Source organism: Acipenser ruthenus, chromosome 12 (genome assembly GCF_902713425.1).
Source record: "Acipenser ruthenus chromosome 12, fAciRut3.2 maternal haplotype, whole genome shotgun sequence".
Lineage (NCBI taxonomy): Eukaryota > Metazoa > Chordata > Actinopteri > Acipenseriformes > Acipenseridae > Acipenser > Acipenser ruthenus.
The window spans coordinates 13834654-13860419 of NC_081200.1; the positions used below are offsets into that span (position 1 = coordinate 13834654).

Sequence of the window (25766 nt, forward strand, 5' to 3'; positions counted from 1 at the left end):
TGTAATCTGTCAAGTGTCATTTAATCTGTAGTATTTTGTATTTAATTATATCCTGATGTAACTATCACTGACACTGTTATCTGCTCCGTTATTGAATCGGATTTTGTCATATACTTGTACTTGCTAGAACCGAAGTGATTGTATTTTATCTTGCTCTTAATTGTATTAATATTTGTACTGTGATTCTTGAAATGTATTTTTGTTTACAACTGTAAGTCGCCCTGGATAAGGGCGTCTGCTAAGAAATAAATAAATAAATAATAATAATAATAATAATAATAAAAAATAATAATAATAATAATAATAATAATAATAATAATAATAATAATAATAGTTCATAAAATATACAACAGTTCATATATACTCCCTAATGGGGACAAAATTACATTAAAATGACCACAAGGCATCAAACTGCTGCAGCACACTGTATAGCGCATGATTACATAAAGAACAGGTGAAGACCTTGGTCAAACAGGCGATAATGAATACAAAACCTGCTGTCAAAGCATTCAAAATTTGTGTTTCACTCCCACTTGTCTGTCTGTGTGTTTATGTAACTGATATTTAAGGAGGGTGCTATACTCCCCATTCCTTGCTGCTTTTCCAATCTTCTTTAAATCCACCACACTCCCCACTGCAGAGGGAGCCAGGCAGGTGACTGGAGATTGCATTGGTTCCATGCAGAGAAGCTGCTCACTGCAGTACTGTACGAGGAGGGAGCGCACAGATCTCCGCACTGCCGCAGAGTGGGCTGGATAGAATCCCTCCACACAAACAACACTGAGCACGAGACACCATTGGAACAGCGCTTAACCCGTTCAGTAGGATGAGCTACTAAATCAGAAGCCATCTGCCTATTTCTGCAAAGAGCTGCCTTTAAAACATACCCAAGGTAAGCACTGAAGACAACCTCTGGATAAACTAGTATAAATGCCAACAAATATTATCACAAAAACAATTACATCATGTACTTTACATAAAATAAAGCATACACCTAGATAAATAAACAGGATTCCCACAGCATTTCATTGACATTCTGCCATGATTCCTTTCCAAATAGTCGTAGAATTGTAAATGTTTCAATAAATACCCAGCAGGCTACACAAAACATAAACCTGGCAGTATTTTGTTATTTCCAGTCCACAAATACAGTTTAGTTTATGTTAGACCAGTACATGATTATTGTACAAATGACGTGGGTAGTAATAATAGAACCTGTACTTTACTTCGTAAAGTAGGCTGATAAAATGATTACATTCAGAACATCAAGTCTCCCTCACAACAAAACTGAAAAGTAATATTACAACAGGCATCAGTGCTGTAAAAAAAAGCCAGCAGTCTTTCTGGTGCTACAGTAGACACAGAGTTTGTTTGCTAAGCCATGGAAATGTTTCAAAGAGAAATTGGTATTGGACTGCAGGACAAATCAATGCTGTTATTAAGAAGAAGAAAAAAAATTCTAAAAATATATTTGTAATGTTTAATAATTAAAATTAGCAGTCAAAATGTACTACACGTGTGACATCACTTTTGTAAAGGAAGTGGAAATGTACTCAGGCTCCTGTGCTGTACCAGACCAGCCCGGCCTGTTTGTGGAAACAAGCTATTCTTTTTCTGGATTGACCCATCGTAGCTGTATCGGGAGCTATAGTTGTTGCTATGGTTGTTGCTATGGTTGTTGCTATGGTTGCTTGAGTGAACCTGTGATGCTAAGCCAATCGACGCAAAGCCGTACTGGAGCAGAGATTGATAGATGGTGAAGAATTTTTACTCCCTACCACATCTAATCACAGCAGAGACACAAACGAGTATTCATAAATAGACCAACTCACCCCCAGCAAAGTGGTACTGTAATAATCTTTTACTAGCTGGATTAAACCGTTTTAACATGAAGTCCACAAAGGAGAGCTTAAGACCAACTGCAGAGAAGTACAACTGCACATCACACTAGCTGGTTTTTAAATGAAATTCCCCAGCAGGCGGATTTATGAAGCAATACTCTGCTTTTATTATTAACACCAATAAAATCAAATTTAAATAAATCATGAGTCCACTCATGAGATGCAAGTGCTGAATTAAAACCACAATGCACAAAGGGGTTTTGTTAATTCACCGCTGAACAGACCCAGGTGGTCTGAGTCACGGTTGAGTCTGCTGTCTGGAGAATGCTGTCAATGTTCTTCAGCTAGTGTGATGTGCAGCCTCTGCACTTTACATTATAGGCTTTGGTTGAATGCAGTGCACTTTAGAAATGTGCTGACAGAATGAGAATAACCACTCTTGGCACCCTTAAATACATATAAAAATCAGGTCTGGTGCGACTATTCCTTTATAGTAAGTTTCAGTCAAGACTACCAAAAAAACCACAGCCACCCAGGTTCTGGAGGGATGGGAGAAACTCTGTGGTTTAATGCTGGAATGTAGTGCCCAGCCCTGGCTCAGGCAAAGAATAGTATCCTGCACCCACCCAACACAGCATATGCATACTACTGCTTCTGACTCTGTAGGAACCTAGAAAAACTCTCTTAAAATCTTCTTAGTTTTATTTATTAATTTTACTGTTCCCTAACCTTTTTCTGATATTTGCAATTGTCATGAGTCAATTTCACACAACTCTTGTGGCCTTGTTTTAGTCTGTGTTAGGTGCTTTAACCAGGAGTTCTGCTATTCAGTTCTAGTTGTCTGCCATAGACATACAGTAATGTAGGTATGCACAGTAACAAAAAATAAGACAATCACACACTCACAGCAAATTATAAACCTCCCAAAAAAAAAAAAAAAAAACTAAAAAAAACATAGGCTACTTTATTTTAAAGCCAGTACCGTGCATTAAATAAGGTTTGGTATTTATGAAATCGTATGGAGAAGGCTTGGAGTTTATATGTTGAAGGCTTCAAGGCAAAAAGGTTGTCTTCTTGACACAAGGCCCTATTTTGAATAAAACAACTACACAGTATAAAAGCACAGTAGCAAAAAAAAAAAAAAAACAGCTTACTTTTAAGTAATGTTTCTTGCAGGTTTTATATCATTATTTTTTTCTACGTCATAGAAAAATGGGCATTTGTCTTAGAATGTTCGATTTTTGCATGTCAGGACTGGAGTGCTCAAAATTCATAACGATCCGAACGCTTGAATGAAAAAAGTATCCATGCAGCACAAGGAAATGCTTTAAATTCATTTGATCCTGGGGTCTGTGGTCACATGACAGTTGGAGGACTATGTGTATCTTATTATACAGCTGTCCCTTATAGAGCATTCACATGGTAAATTTATTCGCAGGCCAAATCATCTATGATGTTTCACTTGCTTACAGTATACCCATATTGCAAAACACTGATGTCTGAACTGTATACTGTAAATACTATTAATAAAATCAATTTGCTTCCTGGGGCTGTTTCAACTGTATTTAAAAACCTTTATTGTGCAACACTGCAGCTGTTGGATGTGTACACATTATGACAGGTTAATGAGTTTAATTGTTCACTAATTGTTAAAAGGGTAAGGGTTTTATTCAAAGCCAATATAGAAAATACTGTACTAGACTGGTACCACACACAGAGCGTGCTGTACAGTGTATCTTTTAAGTCACAGAAAGGTTTCTATAACAATATTTAATTAATGCTTCTGTGTGCTTAAAATGTGTGTTACTCCTCAAAAGTATAGGATAATCTACAGTAAACTAAACTACAATACCTCTGTAACTTGTATTGTTATTCAATTATGCAATATTGTGGTGGTCTCCTGCATTATTCTGCAGATAATGTCGTCAACTGTTCCTGTTAACAGCACTATGCCATCAGTGCCCAAATTAAAACAATGGAAGAGTTAAAGCGATTAGGATTTAAGCACTAAAATACAGCATTATCACCAACTACAGGACCACGACTATGAACTTAAAGTAAAGCAACTACTGTAGCAAACAAATCTAAAGCAATTAAGCTTGGGGTTTTCTCCATTGTAGAGCAGTATTTCACAAACTAAGTATATGTTTAGGCTAAGAACCAAATCAATTCAAAATACAGGATATCAGTCTCACCACAGAATGTGTGGCACCCAGCATGAACAGCAACCTGCTCCACCAGTTTTAAAATACTGTACCAGTGCAAAATCCACTGGAATAGGAAACATGACACACATGAAGACTGCTGTGCCAAGCAGATTTCCAGTAACAGGAAAACTGCAATTGCTTTTTCAACCTTGTGACCAACACTGCACTGTATTAACACACAAAGATGAGGAATGGGATCTATAATAGCAGACACCAAGATCCATGCTGACTCAACCCTCCTTTTAGGACAGGTGCAGTGCCCATAATATACTATATAGGATCATCTACAGTAATACCATATATATATATATATATATATATATATATATATATATATATATATATATATATATATATATATATATATATAATAAAACATACCATACTGAAATGTTGGGAACTGGGCAAAAATGTATTATATTAATATTCATATTTCTATACATACAGCATTAATACGCCCTGCAGCTGCAGATAGCAGCAGAAGAATGTCCGTTTATTCAAAGTGGCGAAACAGCTTAAAGGAAAGAGAAGCGTGTGTGTCTGTATCTAAAACTACCTCAGGTAAAGTAAACAATCCTGTAAGCCAACAGTGCCTTGCTTACAGTGAGTGCAAAGAAGGTTAAAACTAAAAATGTACCACCAATCAGATTTTACTGTATCGTTTAACAAGACTGTGGGAAACTGAAAATTTAACAAATCAATATATATACCAATATATATGTGGGCATAATTAAAAAAACATGAACCTATACCCAATTTATATTAGCAAATAAACTAAGAAATGTGCCTTTCAGCATGGTTTGAAAAACAATCAAGACTCAGTGGTAAGGACTTTCAAAAGCTAGGAGCATAATAAGAAAATGCACAATCACGGAACGCATTTTAAACACTGGGGAGCTGCTTCCCCATACATATACAGTAAAAGTACGGATAGAACGATTCTGTACAAGGATGAACATCTTTCAGAGCCTTATTTAGTTAAAAGCAAGACCTTAAAATCAACCCCAAAACATACTGGGAACTGAGAACAGAACTATTTAGAATAATTGAGATAATAATGCTTGTACCTCTTCTTCTTCATTTGGTAGCCGCTGGTACTCTGAACAGTCCCCCATGTCTGCTGCAAATCCTTTTCACATTGACACAATGTTTGAACAATGCTCAATTCACAAAACAGTACAACACAATCCCTCTCGTTGCAAAGTGTAGGCTGTTCTCGCCGTCACCCTTGGCGGATTTGTTTTCTTAACTTACAGGTTTTTTCTGCTTCCTTGATAATTTCCTGAAGAGACTGGAGGATTTATTTCATCACTTTGGTTAGGATGCTCTGCTCCCTCTTCCTCAAGTAGACACTTGAATGTGACTGCTCAGTTTTTACTCTTCAATGTCTCATTGTACCGTCAAAAGAAATGGTCAAGACTAGAACATATTTGTGCTCAGTTCCAGCAGCAGCTTTATTCTGTTTTGGCTAACAGCTCTGTGGTTGCTTTTTTTTCTAATTCAAAAGTTCTAATACAATGTACCCATAATCTTCTGTAGCCTCATGCAAATTCCAAAACATCCATCTGAGTTACTTTCAGCCATAAAAAAGATGACAGTGTTGGGAAAGAGGCTATTCAGTTAAACTGCATTAGTCTGAAGAGAAAAACATGTCTGCTAAAAGACCTCATCTGTGAATAGATGTTGCAGAAGTAGAGTTTCTATCTACAGGATTTCTGATCTGCTTTCATGTCCCCTCTCAATGTTTACTGTTTTGACAGTAACTTGCCTGCTTAACTGTAAAGCTGGCTTCAATTGTCACTAGAAAAGGATTGCTACAAAATACATACAAAGGCCTTAAAACTATTGTTATGCTTCTCTTTATGATGATACACATCAAGCTTCAGTCATGTCCAAAATAGTTTTTTGTACATTCATGCACACAATTATTTGTCATAACCTGATCACGTATTTTCTCAAGCCGAGCACTGTTATTTTTTCTTCCTGCACAATGTTTTCTTTGAAGCTTCAGAAACATAAAAGTCCAGTCTTTATCAGCATGCCGTTTCCTGGAAAAATTACCTTAATTGTCATCAGAAAACCTGCACTAAACTTAAGTCCCCAACATCAATAAAAGCTTGGTAACCACTTGGCTTATTCGGATTGATCAAATCAGTTGTTTGCTTGTGCTCCTCCAGCTTACATCCCGACAACAGATCCCGTCCCTGAAAACACAGCTGCACTAAACACCAGTCTGAGCTTCACATCAGTACTACACTAAATCTGTTGTTGAAATGATATTATTGTTTCCCTTCCACATTCTCGTTCTCTCCTCACTACAAGCAGTTCAAAACACTGAGAGGCAGAGCGAGAGAGAGCGAGAGAGAGCGAGAGAGAGCGAGAGAGAGAGAGAGAGCGCATCAGTGCAGCATTGCCTGGAGATGGCTACCACAGTACCACTCATTTTATCTGCATCATTTTTATCCTCTTACGTGGAATTGCTTTCAGCAATAGCAGCCCTGCTGATTCTCAGCCTCCTGAAGTCTCCTGTGTATTTCCAGCTCATGACGACAGCATCGGTCCTGATTTTTGTCTGTTCTACTAAACATGTCTTTGCATAGGATTTTTATTTCTTTATGACTCTCTTATGCTACCATTACCCCCCACCTTCCTCCCCCTTCCTCCCCTGACATGGTTATCCAGATGGCTGTGGAGTGTATCGCAATGTCATTATACTGGTTTCTCCCCTGATGTTACGAGATTCATTGCCAAGGATGGAAACAAGCTCACACAGACAGGCACAGAACAAATCACACACACACACACACACACACAAAAGAACAGGGAGGTAATGTCTGTGCTACCCACTGTTTCCTTGATGAAATTAGCATGCTCCATTAGCCAGGACATTGGGGGTGGACAGTCTGCTCCATAAAAACCTTCCAGCAAAAAAAATAATAATCTGTTTGCTTAACCGTTTCATGGCTGGCAATAGTGGAGCTTATGAGTAGACACCAACACGACTAGCATACCAGCATTGTATTTACAATTTGAATTATAAACCAAAATACAAAAGAAGCTAAAATGTTTAAAAAAAGTTAAATTTTTGTACCCAAACACAGATCAGGGAGAAATTGTGTTACACTGTATACTCTTCACAATATACTTTACATTTTAATAAACGGCTTCAATTATTTTAAAACACATACCTGCACATAAAAAATAATGACTTTACCTTTATTTTTTAAAAATAAATTGGTGAATAAAATACCCTTGATTTATAATAACTACACAACATTAATAAAGGGATAGATCAGTACTGGTTTAATGGTTGCAGCCTATTGTGGGAGGTGTCAGGCTCGTTGCAGCTGTCCGGTGACATTTAGAACACAGTCCTTCAGTTCCCTGTGGAGCTGTCACCACTGGCATGGCACTTCACAATTAAACCCTGTTTACATTTAAAACAGCAAGATTAAAGACTAAATGATTTTTGCATCTACTGACAATAATTGAAGCAAAACTAGGAAAGATTAGAGTAGAAAATCCATAAGTGGAAAAGGAAAAACATATATGCAGGTTTAATTTCATGTTATACTACAATATGATGTCTGTTTACTAGAACTGTGCACTGTACTCCATCAGAACCTAGAATTATGACCAACGGCAAATTCCCAAATACAAGCTCTGAAACTAAATACATGATCTCCCACATACAGTATTACTTGTACTGATGTAATATTACAGGAAATACAATGGCAATTAAGGTAACAGACAGACACAATATAACATGTATCCTTTAAAAATACTTAAACTTCCAGTTCAATCAAATGTGTTTTAGAACCGTACAGTACCATCTTTTGCCACAGCTAAAAACCGTACTGACTAAAAGCAAAATGATGGATATAAATGATCTGATGACTTACTTGACCATAAAATGAAACAGCCATAATATATTGTAGTAAGTGTAAGTGTTTGTAAACCAATACAGTAAGACAGTTTGACCCAAATAGACGAAATGTACACCACGACAGCCTGGTGTACATTTTGTCAATTTGGGTCAAACTGTTAATAGGAGGTTCATACTGTTGACACAGACCAAAGTAGCTCAAATGAAATTGATTCTTCAGCAGTCTGTGAGACCCTGTACACATGACCCCCCTCCTACTCCCAGAGCGAACAATAACGTTTCAATAACGTTTCACTGTCTGATCAATATTCAGTACTACCATATTAATGGGGATATTATATCATCTACAGTAATCATAAATTCCATTTCTAGTTTACTGTTCTGCTTAGATTATTATTTACCATGCCTATTAACTATTCCAGCAAAATGTCCTTTCTAAAACTGAATTTCTAAAGTGAGGTGGTTTAGAAAATGACCACAAGGACTGCACAGCGGTACTGCAATATCTGTCTCCTTTGAAACTGTGATTTTGTACTGAGATTTTTCTATTTGCAGAGAAATTACCGTTGCAAGGTCATTTATTAAACCACCTAACTTCAGAAATGTAGCTCTGTGACAGAGACAGAATGATTCTTGGTGATAAATCTCTCTCCCGACCTGTGAGGGCGCTGTGTAAAGGGAGTGCCCTGGACTGTGTGGCCAGACAATTCATTCCCAGGGTTAGAAGAAAGTCGGTCATCTAGAAAGGGGGCGGAGCTACGATACCCTAAATCTTTGACCCGGAAGAGAAACGACGTGGCAACCGCGGATTGGAGGAGCGGTTGCACTAGTTAACCAAGGGGTCATGATTGACAGTACAAAAGGGGGCGTAGCAAAGTGTTATTTAGACGACCAACAAGAACCGGAGCTGTCGTCAGAGGCCAGCACAAACCTGGACTACACTGCACTTTGTTTCACGAATAACTGTATTTACACCACGAGCACTTTAGCACTCACTGTGGACTTGTGTTTGTGTTTTGTGTTACGTGGGGGTGTGTAAGATCGGGACTATTATTTTGGGACCAACCCGTGGATTAAAACAGTGCAATACACGCCACTGTATTGCCTGTTTCTCATTGTTATTATTCACTGCCGTTTTGTCATCAGACTTTGGATTATAAAAATAAATATAATTGCACCTGTTCTCTGTTTGTTCATTGATCACTGCTGCATACATGCACACTGTTAACCACATTGCTACAAGCTCTTAAATGAAAATGGTTGAAAAAAAGACAATTTGGTCGGATAAAGAATGCTAAATAGTTATCTACGCAGAAACAATAAATAGGTAAGTGTCACAAAGACGGCTGTAGTGGGTGACGTCAGACCAGAAACCGGGAGGAACACAGAACAGACAGAGACAGTGAGGTTGGTGAAGCTGAGCACTTGGTTGTGCTCAGCATTTAATAAACAAAATAAGAGAACACAAAAACAGGACTCGGCACTTGAGCCAAAATAAACAGACAAAACAAAACGTACTAACACACAAAACAAGTGGACGAACGTTAAACAAGTACCGTGCTGGCACTTCCAGCACTCTGTAGCAGTTATTTCTAATAATTTATCTCCTCTCTCTCCCACCCGTTCTCCACTCATGAACACCCAACCCCGAATGAGTGAAAACGTGCTGCTTTTATGCAGCTGTACTGAGACTCGATTGCTAATCAATCAATTGGAGTCTCGGTACAACTGCACGTGAATTAATATAGTGTACTCCCGTGACCACACGTTACATTTTAACCAGCACGTGAAGTGATTTGTGCCATCCTCGTGCCTAAATACAAATCTACATTTTTAAATACACGTGAACCACAGACCCGTTTATATCCCGTGTACCAATGACTATACACCAACATTTACACACAACACGTAACATATAAACATAAACTACGCACAAGGGCGTGGCCACATTGCCACAGTAAGACATTAAATAATTACAGAAAAGCTGATAGTATAAAAGTATGTACTCAAGCGACAAAAAGCAACAAGCACATGGAAATGATTCTTAAAGGTTTGAGACATACAAGGTACAGTACATGTGGACCACAACCCAACTTCAGTTACATGCTACAGTATAGCAAAAAAAAAAAAAAAAGGTATCTAGCCAGTACAGTAGTGAGCCTCGTAATATTTATGGTTTTATTTCCCAAAGGTTCGCAAAATATGGAACACAGATTTCAGAGCCTGGAAGACAATAGATTTTCAATCTGGAAGTGTGTTTCACAGAGGTGAGCACATGTTGGCCAAAAGGAAAATGCTGTCAAGATGTTACTTGAGTAAAACCAAATGTTTGTTGTGTATAAATGTTGGTGTTTTCTAAATAAGAACTTCTCACGTCAAATTGTTCACAGACACACATGATCGTTGAAAACTAAGAGGAAAGTTTCCATCCAATCTCTGACCTGTCCTGGGAATTATCAATCCCTGCTGTAGCCCAGGGTAAACAACCATGACTCTCAGAACAGCATTCCATCTCTTCAATTTAGTTTTTTTATGGAGTGCTCAAAGCCTGGTAGGGTTTATATACAAAAGATTCAAAGAAAGTTTAATTCAAATAACCTTCAAAAATAAAAAAAATAAAAAATTACATATATTGTAACGGATGTAGCAGGACAGGGGGGCCTGCAATAAAAAAAAAAATTGTTTTATGGCAAGGACAGAGTTAAAGCCTCCCTGCCAAGGTAATTGCTTTTGTTTAATTTAATTGTTTTATTGTTTTGTTTAATTATTATCACCTGCACCTGGCAATTATTGACAATTAGAGCCAAGTGCAGGGTAATAAAGGGAAGCAGTCAGTCTGCTCTAGGCTGCTGCTGTTGAGTGAAGAGCTAGAGGGAAAGTCGTAAAGGTCTGTTTAAAAACCTACGTTTGGTTTGACAAAAATTTGTAATAAAGTGTTAGGTTTTGGTGTTATATGTCAGGTAAACAGCTTAGCTGTCCTGCACATTAGACATGGACCTGATATGTGTGTAGCGAGTGCTCAATGAGAGCTAGGTTTTCATTTGTTTGTTTGTGTTGTGAATAAAAGTGCGCAGAGTGTGCTTAAAATTAAAGTTTTTATCTCTGGGTCACATTTTTAAAGGGGCACGAACCCAAAGGTACGGCCAGCTTGGTCATAACATTTATATATATATATATATATATATATACACAGACGTGCTCAAATTTGTTTGTACCCCTCCACAAAAAACGAAGAATGCACAATTTTCTCTGAAATAACTTGAAACTGACAAAAGTAATTGGCATCCACCATTGTTTATTCCATATTTCATAGAAATCAGACTTTGCTTTTGATTTTTTATTCAACATAATATTGTAAATAATAAAACAAATGAAAATGGCATGGACAAAAATGATGGGACCGCTAACCTAATATTTTGTTGCACAACCTTTAGAGGCAATCACTGCAATCAAACGTTTTCTGTAGCTCTCAATGAGACTTCTGCACCTGTTAACAGGTAGTTTGGCCCACTCTTCCTGAGCAAACCGCTCCAGCTGTCTCAGGTTTGATGGGTGCCTTCTCCAGACTGCAAGTTTCAGCTCTTTCCATAGATGTTCGATAGGATTCAGATCAGGACTCATAGAAGGCCACTTCAGAATAGTCCAATGTTTTGTTCTTATCCATTCTTGGGTGCTTTTAGCTGTGTGTTTTGGGTCATTATCCTGTTGGAGGACCCATGACCTGCGACTGAGACAGAGCTTTCTGACACTGGGCAGTACGTTTCGCTCCAGAATGCCTTGATAGTCTTGAGATTTCATTGTGCACTGCACAGATTCAAGGCACCCTGTGCCAGGCGCAGAAAAGCAGCCCCAAAACATAACCGAGCCTCCTCCATCTTTCACTGTAGGTATGGTGTTCTTTTCTTTGAAAGCTTCATTTTTTCATCTGTGAACATAGAGCTGATGTGACTTGCCAAAAAGCTCCAGTTTTGACTCATCTGTCCAAAGGACATTCTCCCAGAAGGATTGTGGCTTGTCAAAATACATTTTAGCAAATTCCAGTCTGGCTTTTTTATGTTTTTCTTTCAAAAGTGGAGTCCTCCTGGGTCTTCTTCCATGGAGCCCACTTTCGCTCAAAAAGCGATGGATGGTGCGATCAGAAACTGACGTACCTTCACCTTGGAGTTCAGCTTGTATCTCTTTGGCAGTTATCCTTGGTTCTTTTTCTATCATTCGCACTATCCTTCTGTTCACTCTGGGGTCGATTTTCCTCTTGCGGCCACACCCAGGGAGGTTGGCTACAGTTCCATGGACCTTAAACTTCTTAATAATATTTGCAACTGTTGTCACAGGAACATCAAGCTGCTTGGAGATGGCCTTGTAGCCTTTACCTTTACCATGCTTGTCTATTATTTTCTTTCTGATCTCCTCAGACAACTCTCTCCGTTGCTTTCCCTGGTCCATGTTCAGTGTGGTGCACACAATGATACCAAACAGCACAGTGACTACTTTTCTCCATTTAAATAGGCTGAATGACTGATTACAAGATTGGAGACATGTGTGATACTAATTAAAGAAACTAATTAGTTTGAAATATCACTATAATCCAATTATTTATTATCTTTTCTAAGGGGTACCAACAAATGTGTCCAGGCCATTTTAGAATATCTTTGTAGAATAAGCAATAATTCATCTCTTTTCACAGCTTCTTTGCTTTATTCTATGATATACCAAAGGCATGCAAGTATACATGATAAAATAGCTTTTAATTTCATCACTTTTCAAGAGGAATTAAGCATTATTTCAATGAGCTGTAAGGGTACCAACAAATTTGAGCACGTCTGTGTATATATATATATATATATATATATATATATATATATATATATATATATATATATAAAAAGTGCGAATACAATATATTTGTATCAGAGGTCGGCACGGGTACCCAAAAATCCGGGTTTTAAACTACCCGATGCTACCCGGGTTAGTCTTTGCTATCCGGGGTTTGATTTATTAATTTGAGAATTTAAAGAATGTAGAAAATATGACAATGCAGTTGTAAGCGCGGGTCTCTGGTCGGCGTAATAAAGACAACATTAAAACAAGCTTTTGCATTAAGCCTTTTCTTAACTGACAGGATATCAATGTTTTACAGAAAACAATAACACAGCGAGCTGCAAGTACACCTCAATAATAACAACTGCGGCGACTCAGGATCGGAAACAAAACAACATGGGCAGGGCTCTACAGTGTGACGAATTTGGTCGCATATGCGACTAAAATGTGCTTGTGCAAACGTAAATTTTAAGAAATTCCTAAAGGTTGATAATAAAAAAAAATGTGATTTTTTTTTTAGCTGACAGTATAAAACATTAAAAAAAAAAAAAAAAAAACACACACAGATCTAAATTCTCATAGCTCAATTGTAATGCACTCTGGGAATAAAGTTTATTGGTGTCCACTGTCCACTGTTCATCATACATTCAAAACTACAAATCCCATACCCTGCCAATTTCACTGATTTATCAGTGCAATGGCTACTCGTTTCCAGACAGTTTGAAAACTTTTCAAACCAAGATGAGGAAAATAACAAATTATTTTCATGTGATTGGATAAGTTTCAAAAGAAAACCGAACAAAATTCAGATATGTCGGCATCTTTACACAAAATGAGCAATGAAGGTATTATTATTATTATTATTATTATTATTATTATTATTATTATTATATTTCCAGTACTGAAAAAGGGTTACACAAGTCTTATCCAGGTATTTTTCACGGTAGGTACCCGGTTCCGGATTTTCTACTCATGCCAAGCTCTAATTTGTATTCAGTACAAAATACAGTGCCAAAGTACCTTTACTACAGTACCTGTGGACTTGCCAGCTAGAATGACAATAAAAGCAATACAATTAACTACATTATATTGTCAATGGGTTCAAAGCCTTTAATCTCATGTGTACAGGAAATGGGCTATTTTTATAATCTAAATAGGCCAACCTTTAACTATATTAACCCCATTTATGATTTCCACTAGCCTCTTTGTTAAATTCTTAAATACAATAAAAACTTAAGAATGAGTTTAAGGATGGGGGTATTTCATCTGGCTAATACAGACCATAAAGCCAGTATTACAGGATATTACAGGTTGTTTTCCAGGTTAAATAACATTTATTATCTTGCTACATCTAAAACTTACAAACCAAATAGGCTATGACTATCAGACACAATGTAGTCTATGACTTTCTTATGGTCAATACTAGCATTCAATATTATTTTTATAAAAATTACATTTTAAAAAAATCATACAAAGCCTACATTTCTTTCAAACACATTTCAAAGTTAAATTTGAAATAATAAAATAACCAGTGCTACATGTTTATTCCATCACTGTGCACAGACATCCAATGGAAATCACGGAAATAAAAAATAAATAAAAATTAAATAATAATATGTGGCAAAGTGCCCCGCCCCTGTGTGCATTTGTGTGTTCTATGTTGTATGTATGCGTGCGTATGTTAATGTTGGTGTATGGATTGGTACACGGGATATAAACAGGTCTGTGTTTCACGTGTGTTTAAATTGTATATTTGTATTTAGGCACGGGATTGCACATCACGCACGTGCATTTAAAATATAATATGCGAGCACGGGGTTGCACAGAATTAATTCACGTGCTGGGATTCAAGTGAATAATTAATTAGTAATTGAATCCCAGCACAACAGTATATATAGATGCACGTTTCATTCAGTCAGGGTTGGGTGTTCGAGAGTGGAGAACAGGTGAGAGAGAGAAGGAGAAACGTAAAGTAAAATAATAATCTAGAAGTGTTTGTACTCACCGTGTTTGTTTGTCTCTCCGTGCACCGTTTGTTAAGTATTTAGTACGTTTTGTTTGTCTATTTATTTTGGCGCAAGTGCCGTGTCCTGTTTTGTTTTGTGTTCAAACCTTTTATTTTCTGTGCTGTTTTATTAAATCCTGAGCGAAACCACGTGGTGTCCTGCGTGGGATCGACAGCGCCTCCAGGACTCAGGCCAGAGCAGGAACCACAGTTTGGATTTAAAAAAAGAAAAAAAAAAAAAAAAAAATGGCAGAAGACGCCATCAAAGTGCGGGACTGGATGCTGGAAAATGCTGGGCTGGAGGCCCAGTCTATCCCAGTAGTCGTCCAGTTCCTGCGGTTTATGGACAGAGAGCGATGGGAGGCATATGCGAGGGAACAGACCGTAAGCACCTGGGAGGAAGGTGTGGGGTTGGTCCTCAGCTACCTGGAGGCAGTTATAAGTGGAACAGCAGCCCAGGTAGCAGGTCCACCAGCAGAGGAAGAATGCCTGCTGTCCCCGTCTCCACCAGCAGAGGAAGAATGCCTGCTGGTTTTGCCTCCACAGCCCAAGCGGGAGGAGCCTGAGCGTCCACAGCCCAAGCGGGAGGAGCCCGAACGTCCTACGCCTGAGTGGGAGGAGCCCGAACGTCCTACGCCTGAGTGGGAGGAGCCCGAACGTCCTACGCCTGAGTGGGAGGAGCCCGAACGTCCTACGCCTGAGTGGGAGGAGCCCGAACGTCCTACGTCTGAGTGGGAGGAGCCCGAACGTCCTACGCCTGAGTGGGAGGAGCCCGAACGTCCTACGCCTGAGTGGGGGGAGCCCGAACGTCCACAGCCCAAAAGGGAGGAGTCGGTGCGTCCACAGCCCAACAGGGAGGAGTCGGTGCGTCCACAGCCCAACAGGGAGGAGTCGGTGCGTCCACAGCCCAACAGGGAGGAGTCGGGGCGTCCACAGCCCAAAAGGGAGGAGTCGGTGCGTCCACAGCCCGAAGAGAGGGAAGTCGGGGCTTCCACAGCCCTAGGACCCAAGCTGCCAGCAGAGGGTGAATACCTGCTGGTCCCACCTCCACCAGCAGAGGGTGAATGCCTGCTGGTTCCACCTCCACCGCAGTGGGAGGACTGCTTGCCCCTCCCACCTCCACCAGCAGAGGGTGAATACCTGCTGGTTCCACCTTCACCGCAGTGGGAGGACTGCTGGCCCCTCCCACCTCCACCAGCAGAGGGTGAATACCTGCTGGTTCCACCACCGCCAGGAGCAGAGGAGCTGGAGCTGCCTCTGCCTCCACCACCGCCAGGAGCAGAGGAGCTGGAGCTGCCTCTGCCTCCACCACCGCCAGGAGCAGAGGAGCTGGAGCTGCCTCTGCCTCCACCACCGCCAGGAGCAGAGGGGCTGGAGCTACCTCTGCCTCCACCACCACCAGGGGCAGAGGAGCTGGAGCTGCCTCTGCCTCCGCCACCGCCCGGAGCAGAGGAGCAGGAGCTGCCTCTGCTGCCCGTACCTCCGCAGGGAGTACGGTGGCCGGAGCCCCAGAAAGGGGAGCTGCCGGCCACGAAGAAGGGGGAGGAGGTCTGGAGACCACCAACCCCAGCAGCAGTTTCGCTGCCGGAGATCGTGGGGGAGGTCTGGAGACCTGCTCCCACTGCAGCAGTTTCGCTGCCGGAGATCGTGGGGGAGGTCCGGAGACCTGCTCCCACTGCAGCTTCTTCGCTGCCGGCAGTACTGTGGTCGGAGCCCCACCAAAGGGAGCTACCTGCTACAAAGACAGGGGGAGAGGTCAGGAGACCAGCATCCCCCGCAGCAATTTCGCTGCAAGCATGGACCAGAAGGCTGTCAGCCGTGCCACTACCGGCAGGGGAGCTGACAGCATTGCCAGCCATGGGCCTACTGAAGCCTCCCTTCCCAGCCCGAGACTTTGTCCTGGACTGCTGGATTTTTAAGGGGGGAGGTGGCCGTTGAGGCCATGTGTGCTGCGCACAAGGGGGGGTATATGTGGCAAAGTGCCCCGCCCCTGTGTGCATTTGTGTGTTCTATGTTGTATGTATGCGTGCGTATGTTAATGTTGGTGTATGGATTGGTACACGGGATATAAACAGGTCTGTGTTTCACGTGTGTTTAAATTGTATATTTGTATTTAGGCACGGGATTGCACATCACGCACGTGCATTTAAAATATAATATGCGAGCACGGGGTTGCACAGAATTAATTCACGTGCTGGGATTCAAGTGAATAATTAATTAGTAATTGAATCCCAGCACAACAGTATATATAGATGCACGTTTCATTCAGTCAGGGTTGGGTGTTCGAGAGTGGAGAACAGGTGAGAGAGAGAAGGAGAAACGTAAAGTAAAATAATAATCTAGAAGTGTTTGTACTCACCGTGTTTGTTTGTCTCTCCGTGCACCGTTTGTTAAGTATTTAGTACGTTTTGTTTGTCTATTTATTTTGGCGCAAGTGCCGTGTCCTGTTTTGTTTTGTGTTCAAACCTTTTATTTTCTGTGCTGTTTTATTAAATCCTGAGCGAAACCATTCGCTCAGCTCCACCAAACTGTGTGTCTGTCTGTTCCTGCTTCTGGTCTGACGCCACCCACTCCGGCCGTCTTTGTGACATAATAATAATAAAAAAAAAACATTTACTCATCTCCCCTTATCAATTGATTCTGATGCCAAAAGGAAGATACTCATAAAGATGACTAAGAAAAAAAAGCCTTACAGTACTGTACAACCAACGTTTGATGTCTTACTGCAATAGCACTCCAACTGTAAAACTTCACTAATTGCACCAATTAAAATACAGTACCTACAATCTCTGCAATAAATACAGTACTTATTGCCCTGTGTGCCTACTAGAGACCATTTCTGTATGTTAGAAACATCCCCCACTCCCCCTCCATGGATGTAAAAACTCAATTAGAGCTTTCAGTATCATGAAGAATTAGATCACCAAGACTACATCTACTGTATGTACTAGATCTACTGTATGCTGTACCTATATTCTGATACTCTTAATGTCTGCTCAAGAACGCCTATCTCTATCACAAGTGAATACACAGTCCTTTAGATCAGTAAAAAAAAAAAAATATCTCCTTAGATTACCAATTTCTGACATGTGATAAATAATTTCCCAACACTATGTTCAATTCAACTTTGTTTTACAGGATGAATAAAATACAGTACTCTAAAGCCGAAAAGCACTTAATTCAATGACAGTAATGATACATTATGAAAGTATAGCATCGATAGAAACCTCATGGAAATTGATCCAACTCAAGTCTAATTGTCAGCTTCATTTTGAATCAATTGAAACCCTACATCTTAAAAAAAGAAAAAAAAAAAAGTTACCGTTCAATGGCAGATGATGTGTCCTCCTGTCCGGTATTAACTTTTTCAGCCCAGAACTGTGTTACAATTCTTCAATAGGAATGTCACATGGTAATGATGTCAGTCCCCCACGAATTCTGAGTAGGAGATACATGTTGATTTAAGGGTGATGTAACTCTTTTACTGAAACATTTATTAAGCAAGGAGGATGGAGATGAAATTGTGATTCAACAACCACGGGTAACTGCTGAGAGGACATGACCCATCTGCAAGGACCAATACATCAATAATGAAAACACTATGAACATCTTTATGGAAGACCTTAATAACCTGTTCACTAGATCTGGTAAATAGCTGTTCTTGCCCTTAACATTGTAAGTTTTGGTGCAAGATGTACTGTATGTTTGGTCTGCAGGCTGCTTACTCATACAGTATGTTTAAAAACAGCTTGACAACTGCAACACGATGCAACAGTGTGTACTGGCTACTACCAACTAGTTCAATTAAAAGACACAATCAGCCATCACCTTGAATAAGTGAGGAAATGGAATGAACTGTGTCTGATAAAAAATGGACCCTATCAGCACAACTGTAAGTAATAATCTGGAGGTAATCCAGGTGTAAACATGTCCTATTAAGTCAGAAGCGGAGGTGGGAAGATGTTTACGATACAGTACAACCCACGTAAACTATACTCTACCTTCTCCTCCCTCCTAAACCCCCCCATCCTCCTCCCTCCTCTATCTCCCCTGATGACTTTGCCGCCTTCTTCTCTTCTGAAATCTCAGATATCCGCAAACTCTTTAACACCTCTCCCTCCCCTGCACCCCCTCCTGCTCCAATCCCTACACCCACTACATCACCTACTAACTCGCCCTCCTTCTCCACCTTCTTGCCCCTCTCAGACTCTGACCTCTCCTCCCTGCTCCAGGGTCACAAACCCACCACGTGTGCCTTGTACCTCCTCCCCACTCACCTCTTTCAAGCTGCTGCTCCTGCTCTACTCCCCTTCATCTCCTCCCTCCTCAACACCTCTCTACTTTCTGGTATCTTTCCCTCTGCCTTCAAAAAAGCATCCATCACTCCCCTCCTCAAAAAACCTACCCTCGACCCCACCTCCCTCCAGAGCTACTGTCCTGTCTCCCTCCTACCATTCCTCTCCAAAACCCTCGAGCGGACTGTACACCGCCAGCTCTCTGCTTTCCTGTCCAACCATTCTCTGCTTGACCCTCTCCAATCTGGCTTCCACTCTGCTCACTCCACTGAAACCGCCCTCCTGTCTGTCACCAACTCACTAAAGTGTGCCCGAGCTGCCTCTCTCTCCTCTGTCCTAATTCTCCTCGACCTCTCTGCTGCCTTTGACACTGTTGATCACTCTATTCTACTATCATCTCTCGCTGACCTGGGGATCTCTGGCACTGCTCTGGCCTGGTTCTCCTCCTACCTCTCCAACCGCACTTACCAGGTAACCTGGCGTGGAGCAACCTCCACACCTCACCCTCTCTTAACTGGAGTCCCCCAAGGGTCAGTCTTGGGTCCTCTCCTATTCTCTCTCTACACCCGCTCCCTGGGCCCCCTCATTGCATCCTATGGTTTCTCATACCATTTCTATGCTGATGATGCTCAGATTTTCCTCTCCTTCCCCACCTCTGACTCCACCATCTCCTCCCGTATCTCTACCTGTCTGTCTGCTATTTCCTCCTGGATGCACTCGCATCACCTCAAACTCAACCTCTCTAAATCTGACCTCCTTTTCTTTCCCTCCTCCTTCCCCTCCTCTGATCGCTCTATCTCTGTTCCACTGGAATCTACCACACTCTCTCCCTCTTCCTCTGCTAAGAACCTCGGAGTAACCCTGGACCCCTGCCTCTCTTATTCCCAGCACATCTCCACACTGGCACGCACTTGCCGATTCTTCCTGAGCAACATCCGAAGAATCTGACCCTTCCTCACCAACTACGCTACCCAGCTCCTGGTCCAGGCCCTGGTACTCTCCCGCCTAGACTACTGCAACTCCCTCCTGGCTGGCCTCCCTGCGTCCGCCACCCGTCCGCTCCAGTTCATCCAGAACTCTGCTGCCCGTCTGGTGTTCTCTCTGCCTCGTTTCGTCCACGCTACTCCACTACTCCGCTCACTCCACTGGCTCCCGATCACTGCTCGCATCCAGTTCAAGACTCTTGTACTAGCCTACAGATGCCTTGACCAGACTGCACCCAGCTACCTCCAGACCCTCATCTCTCCCTACATTCCCACTCGACCTCTCCGCTCCGCCTCCACTAGAAGACTGGCTCTACCTCCGCTACGCTACCCTGCCTCCAGAGCCCGCTCCTTCTCCACCCTTGCTCCGCAGTGGTGGAATGACCTTCCTACAGATGTCAGGACTGCCCAGTCCCTGACCACATTCCGGTGCCTCCTTAAGACTCACCTCTTCAAACAGCACCTGTAGAACTCCTCTGTTTGTATCCTGGGACACTATCACCCTTCATTTAAATGTGCTTTATTTTGCTCTTATCTGCCCCCTATTTTACTGCATTTAATCCTGTACTTCAGAATACTGTAATCTGCCAAGTGTTTAACCTGTAGTATTTTGTATTTAATCATATCCTGATGTAACTATCACTATTATCTGCTGTATTATTGAATTGTGGTTTGTCACACTTGTACTTTGCTTGAACAAAAGTTATTGTATTTCTTGCTCTTATTGTATTACTTGTATTGTAACACTTGAAATGTATTTGCTTACGATTGTAAGTCGCCCTGGATAAGGGCGTCTGCTAAGAAATAAATAAATAAAAATAAAACAGTAAGTACAGTAAGACAGGCAGTTTTCTTATACTGGCAAATATGCAGAATGTAAATTATGTAAATCACTTTAAACAAATTAGGTTATGTTAACATTGATCTGGCTGGCAAACTCTGTTTCTTTCTGTGAGCTGTAATCTTCTTTCACCATGCTAAGAAGAAAGGGGTCTCAAAGCCACGTTCCTCTCCTCACGACTGGCACGGATTCCAATCAAAACTGCAGTGCTTTCAATTTCTATACAGTAGCTGCTTTATGACCCTGCTTTACTGCAGCACTTGAGCCACATTTTCCAGTGGGGTGGGATGTGTTAAGGATCACTGAATGACCGTTAGCTGTTACTATAGTAAAACAATGTAATTTGTATTTCTCAATTCAGATATTATTAAAAAGCAAGAGGGAAATACTGAATGTACAGCCATTAAATAATACATGCTAACAGTACTTACTCCAGTATGCAATGCCCCCTATGTGCTCCAGTGCACTTGTCATTCAGAATATGGCTACAGCACACTATCCAGAGTACATTTACAAAAAATATTATAAGAAACATCCCTTCTTATCATTTGTTCCATGAAAGGCTTTTCTGTTTTCTTTTAACTAGAAAGTTTATCTGCTAGACAACACTGTCAGTAACAAAATCTCCACACCTTAATCTTCACACAGCTCACTTTCTAGGAAAAGACTGGATGAGCTGCTTATAAATAGAAATACAATAGGATATCCCTATGCTCTGTGATAGATTATTAGCAAACTGCCCCGTCCTGGCTTTCTGGGTTGCAGATTGAGAACTGCTTAATAATAAGATGTCTTGTTAACAGGTTACTGCATTCCCTTCATTTTGTGGTGTGCGGGGTGATTCGTACAGTCAGCGCCGGTTCGTGTCCTTGTGCGAAGTTGCCGATCTTCAGTGGGGATTTTAAAGGGAGAGTCACATTGGATCTAGCACTCCCACAGGTTATCTTCTCACTGTACAGCAGACCTTACCAGCCAGGCACCCAGTAAACTCAAATAAACACCTAGGGGTCAGTAGTTAACAACATACACTGTAGAGCCCCTGTGTGTAAAGAAACAACTGGCTTGGATGCGCAGTTGAAGGTGGTAAAATAACTGGGCACACTACATTTCTATATATATATATATTCAAAAAAAAAAAAATATACTATTAGTACCACAGTAAGGTAAGTCAAGCAGTACCTTCTGGAAGTAACGCTACCTGGAAGCTTTTTTTCAACCTAGTATGTTGCCAGCCAAATTTCTCTTTCCTATAACATGTTCTACTTTCAAAGCTGCACACAGCAGACCTACATGGTGAGGAAGGGTATGGCAGGTAAGATGTATGGGTCATTCCGTGTCAAATCAACCAAAATCCAAGAAAATCCCTGCCTCAATTTAGATTTTGCTTATATTTTGTGTAGTGGAAGATAAAGGTCAGGTATGAAACCAGGCCAAATATTTAAGCTCAATAAGATTTTCTGAGATACAGCCAATTATTTTATTTATTTTTTTTGGGGGGGGGGGTTGAAACGCGTCTCATTTTGGAGTGATTTTGAGTATGACATTTAGATTGCGAGTAGCCCTATGAATGCTTCTGTACAGATAGTCAGGGAGGTCTTCTGTAGAATTCATGCAAAATAAGTACCACCGCTTTAGTATTTCTGCGTTGCTGGGGACCTTAAAATTTAAACAAATTGTGGTTCTAAGTGCATGGTCCTTCTAAAGTAGAAGAGATATCACTTTCAAATTGCTTAGATGAGCTCATAATTTAACTGACTTTCTGTATGCAGATCTTCCACGACACAAAATATAAGCAAAATCAAAATCTTGAGGTGGGAAGCTCTCTTTGAGTTGACCATATGAAAAGCTGCACCAAGAATGTGTAGTAAAGCCCCCTCTTCTGTTAATTTATGTTACAATACAGTATACAGAAAAATCACATCAAAATCCTTTCTGCTATGACATACCTAAAGCCACCAGGTGGCAGCCCATAATTACAATTTTCAACAACAGATTCATATAGTTTAAACATCATACAAGTCACACCACCAAACATTATGATAACAGTAGGGCATTCATTTAACAACAGCCTAATAACGTAGATATCAGTTTATGTTGTGTATTTATGTTTCTATACAGTACACCATAACACTGCAAGCCTGCAACTGGCTTGAACTGTATAATAATGATTGACCAAATTACCACAACATGGAAGAAATTGGAATGAATTCCACCCCTGCAAATGGCTTCATGGAATTCTGATCACAGGATGCAGATAATCAGGATTACTGACGTCTTTCCTAATCCGACCGCTACAGTAGAACTTAAGTAATAGCATTGGGAATACATTAGAAATACCTACATGTATGTAGAAAACCCTCTCACAATGAGCAATATTCACACAGCATTGTTCCAGTGTTAAATGTGAATGGAAATATGTCCTTATTTGATCTGCCTCTGGCGCTGACATCACTGGCAAGCTGTTTCTACCAGGAAGGAGACTCAGACACAAGAAAGCTGCAGGTTTAAACACGCTTTTGCGCACCTTAGTTATAAATAATAAAACAAACAAACAAAAGACAGGAACAAACAAAACACAGGAACATACAAACAGTGGCATGGTGGTCAAAACAAACAGTTGAACAAAACATTATAAACATGTATGTTTTTAACTCTGCTGTTGTAGTCTGAGCCACCGCTTTCAAACACGGCTACATAAACTCTCCGCTCTCATTCCCCACTACCACCCGTGAACACCTAGTTTATACCCCTGTAGCTGGAGCCTTAATTAATCATTTTAACATGTATTTAATAGACTGCTCCAGCCACATTCCCATGTGTCTTTGCAGGGAGGATTTTAACTCGCTCCCTGCCACCCAATACTCCTCCACACAACACACACCAATGCTCTGGCAGGGCTTTCACCCTGCCGTGCTGCCACACACCTACACTAATAATAATAATAATAATAATAATAATAATAATAATAATAATAATAATAATAATAATAATAATAATAATAATAATACAACATTACAAATAAACATAAGGGTGGGGCATACCCCGTCACACTGCCATTCTGGAAAACACTGGAGATTCGCCCAACTTGGGGAAATTATTAAATAGTACTGAATGGATTACACTCACATTGTCCATGGTGCCCCTGCACCCTATTGACAGTGGTATGGCAGGTGCTTCTATGCGACGCATGAGGTTTCAGTACAACAATGTGGACTTTCTGTACACTCAAGCCAAGTCAGCTAAAAGTACCAAGAGCCACAGGAACTGCAAAACCTGTGGGGAGCAGGGTGGAACCACATTAATTATTTAACGATTTAATGTACACAGCCGTCCACCCTTCCTCCTCCATACCACTTTGAGAATAACACAGACCTTTTTCCTTTCCAGTTTCATTCTTTTCTCCACCCAGGATTTTTTAACACAATTTTTTTTTTGCACTGTAACTGATATGATTGCTACTACAGTATACTGCCACTGTTGTAAAGGGGTGCAACCACAGAGGATGGTATCTACTATGGTCTATATCCTATTCACTTCATCACATTTACTAAGGATTTTTTTTTGTGTGTGTGAAATTCCACAAGAGGCCAACTGTACAGCTTACGTGTGCACTTGTCGATTATTTCTATATGGCCATTTATAAAGAAATAGGTGTAAACTTTGCACTCTGGCAATAGCTTGCTAAACCTGATCCATATGTATTTGTTTTCTGTTACCATGCATCTAGACCCTCCAAAAAACAGTGAACAAGGAAGTGAAAAAGTACTACCTCAAGCCAAGGGATTCCCAGTTAAAGGATCGAGAGCTCGCATCCTTTCAGAGCTCATTTTGGCAAGGGACCAATAGTGAGAACTGCAGTGGGCTTTTCACTCTGGCAGGCTAGGAAGGAAAGTCACTTAGTGGGATGGATCAGTCAGGCTGAACTCTTTTGAGTTTTCAAGGCAAGTTAAAGTAACCACACCTGTACATGAGAATTGACCCAGGGCAGGTAAAGAAAGCCATGGGAGAGTTTCACTAGTTCACATCTTCAGGATATACCAATCTCAAATGTTATTAAACAGGCCAGGATTTTGTTGCGACCAGAAACTGAAAATCGTTCAGTTCAATCAACAGCACTCGCAGAGACTGAGGCATTTTTAATACCTGATCGAATGTAACACAGGATACCCAGACTTAAAATGAACTTCAGTTTACTGCATCCTACTCCACTAACTGCATCATTTTAGTGAGACCAATCGTAAATGGAGTTCGCCAAAGCAATGGCATTTGCACAAATCGGGAGACATATTCTTTATATTTTTAGTCTCAATGCAATGTATGGTTTTTCTGAATACAAGTGACTGTGAGACCAAAGTGGTGTGCCAAATTCAATTCTGTAGTAGAATAGGACTTAAAGTCATTACAGTCTACTACACTGTGCTCATAATCTCAGCTTCTGATAAATATATATTTTAAAGTAATTTTTGTTTTACATTTTGAAAAATAAAAGTTATTTAAATACCAACATTTTGAAAAATACAATATAATACAGGATTATAGAACAGTGAACATGTGGTGGAATATAGAAGGTGAAACATGCACTCTGATTGGCTGAAAGACCCCGAGCAGCCTATAATATATTAGTAGACCTTGATATTGATTTGATGCAGCCATCTAAAATGTCTTTCTATCAGATGGAAATGACCTTAAGGTCAGAGTGGCCATCGTACACACCCACTATAGTCTATATATTCATGTAATACTATTCTCACCCAAAGTCACCAAACTGGAACCAGTACTCATGTGCAGACACCTTTTCCCTTCTATATATCTCCTATACAGTCTGTTATGTGCATTTGGGTGTTGGCAAAGATCAAATAATTCTCAATTGGATTAAGATGTCAGCAAAGG

General features: G+C 40.6%; 1 protein-coding gene across 3 annotated transcripts in view; it reads right to left on the bottom strand.

Annotated features, from left to right (window-relative positions):
- Window positions 1–25766, bottom strand: part of LOC117416528 (activated CDC42 kinase 1-like) — a 121167-nt gene that overhangs the window by 60704 nt on the left and 34697 nt on the right. The window contains exon 3 of one of the 3 annotated variants that reach the window (XM_059034588.1): window positions 18080–18195. The exons of 1 other annotated variant lie outside the window; for it this stretch is intronic. Coding sequence is in view for 1 of the 2 variants with exons in the window: in XM_034027650.3 (XP_033883541.2) it covers window positions 5116–5163 (48 nt within the window). In the remaining variant the exon portion in view is untranslated. Of the gene's footprint in view, window positions 1–5115; window positions 6676–18079; window positions 18196–25766 lie in introns of those variants that run through there. One more of the 3 variants, XM_034027650.3, reaches the window with a different exon arrangement.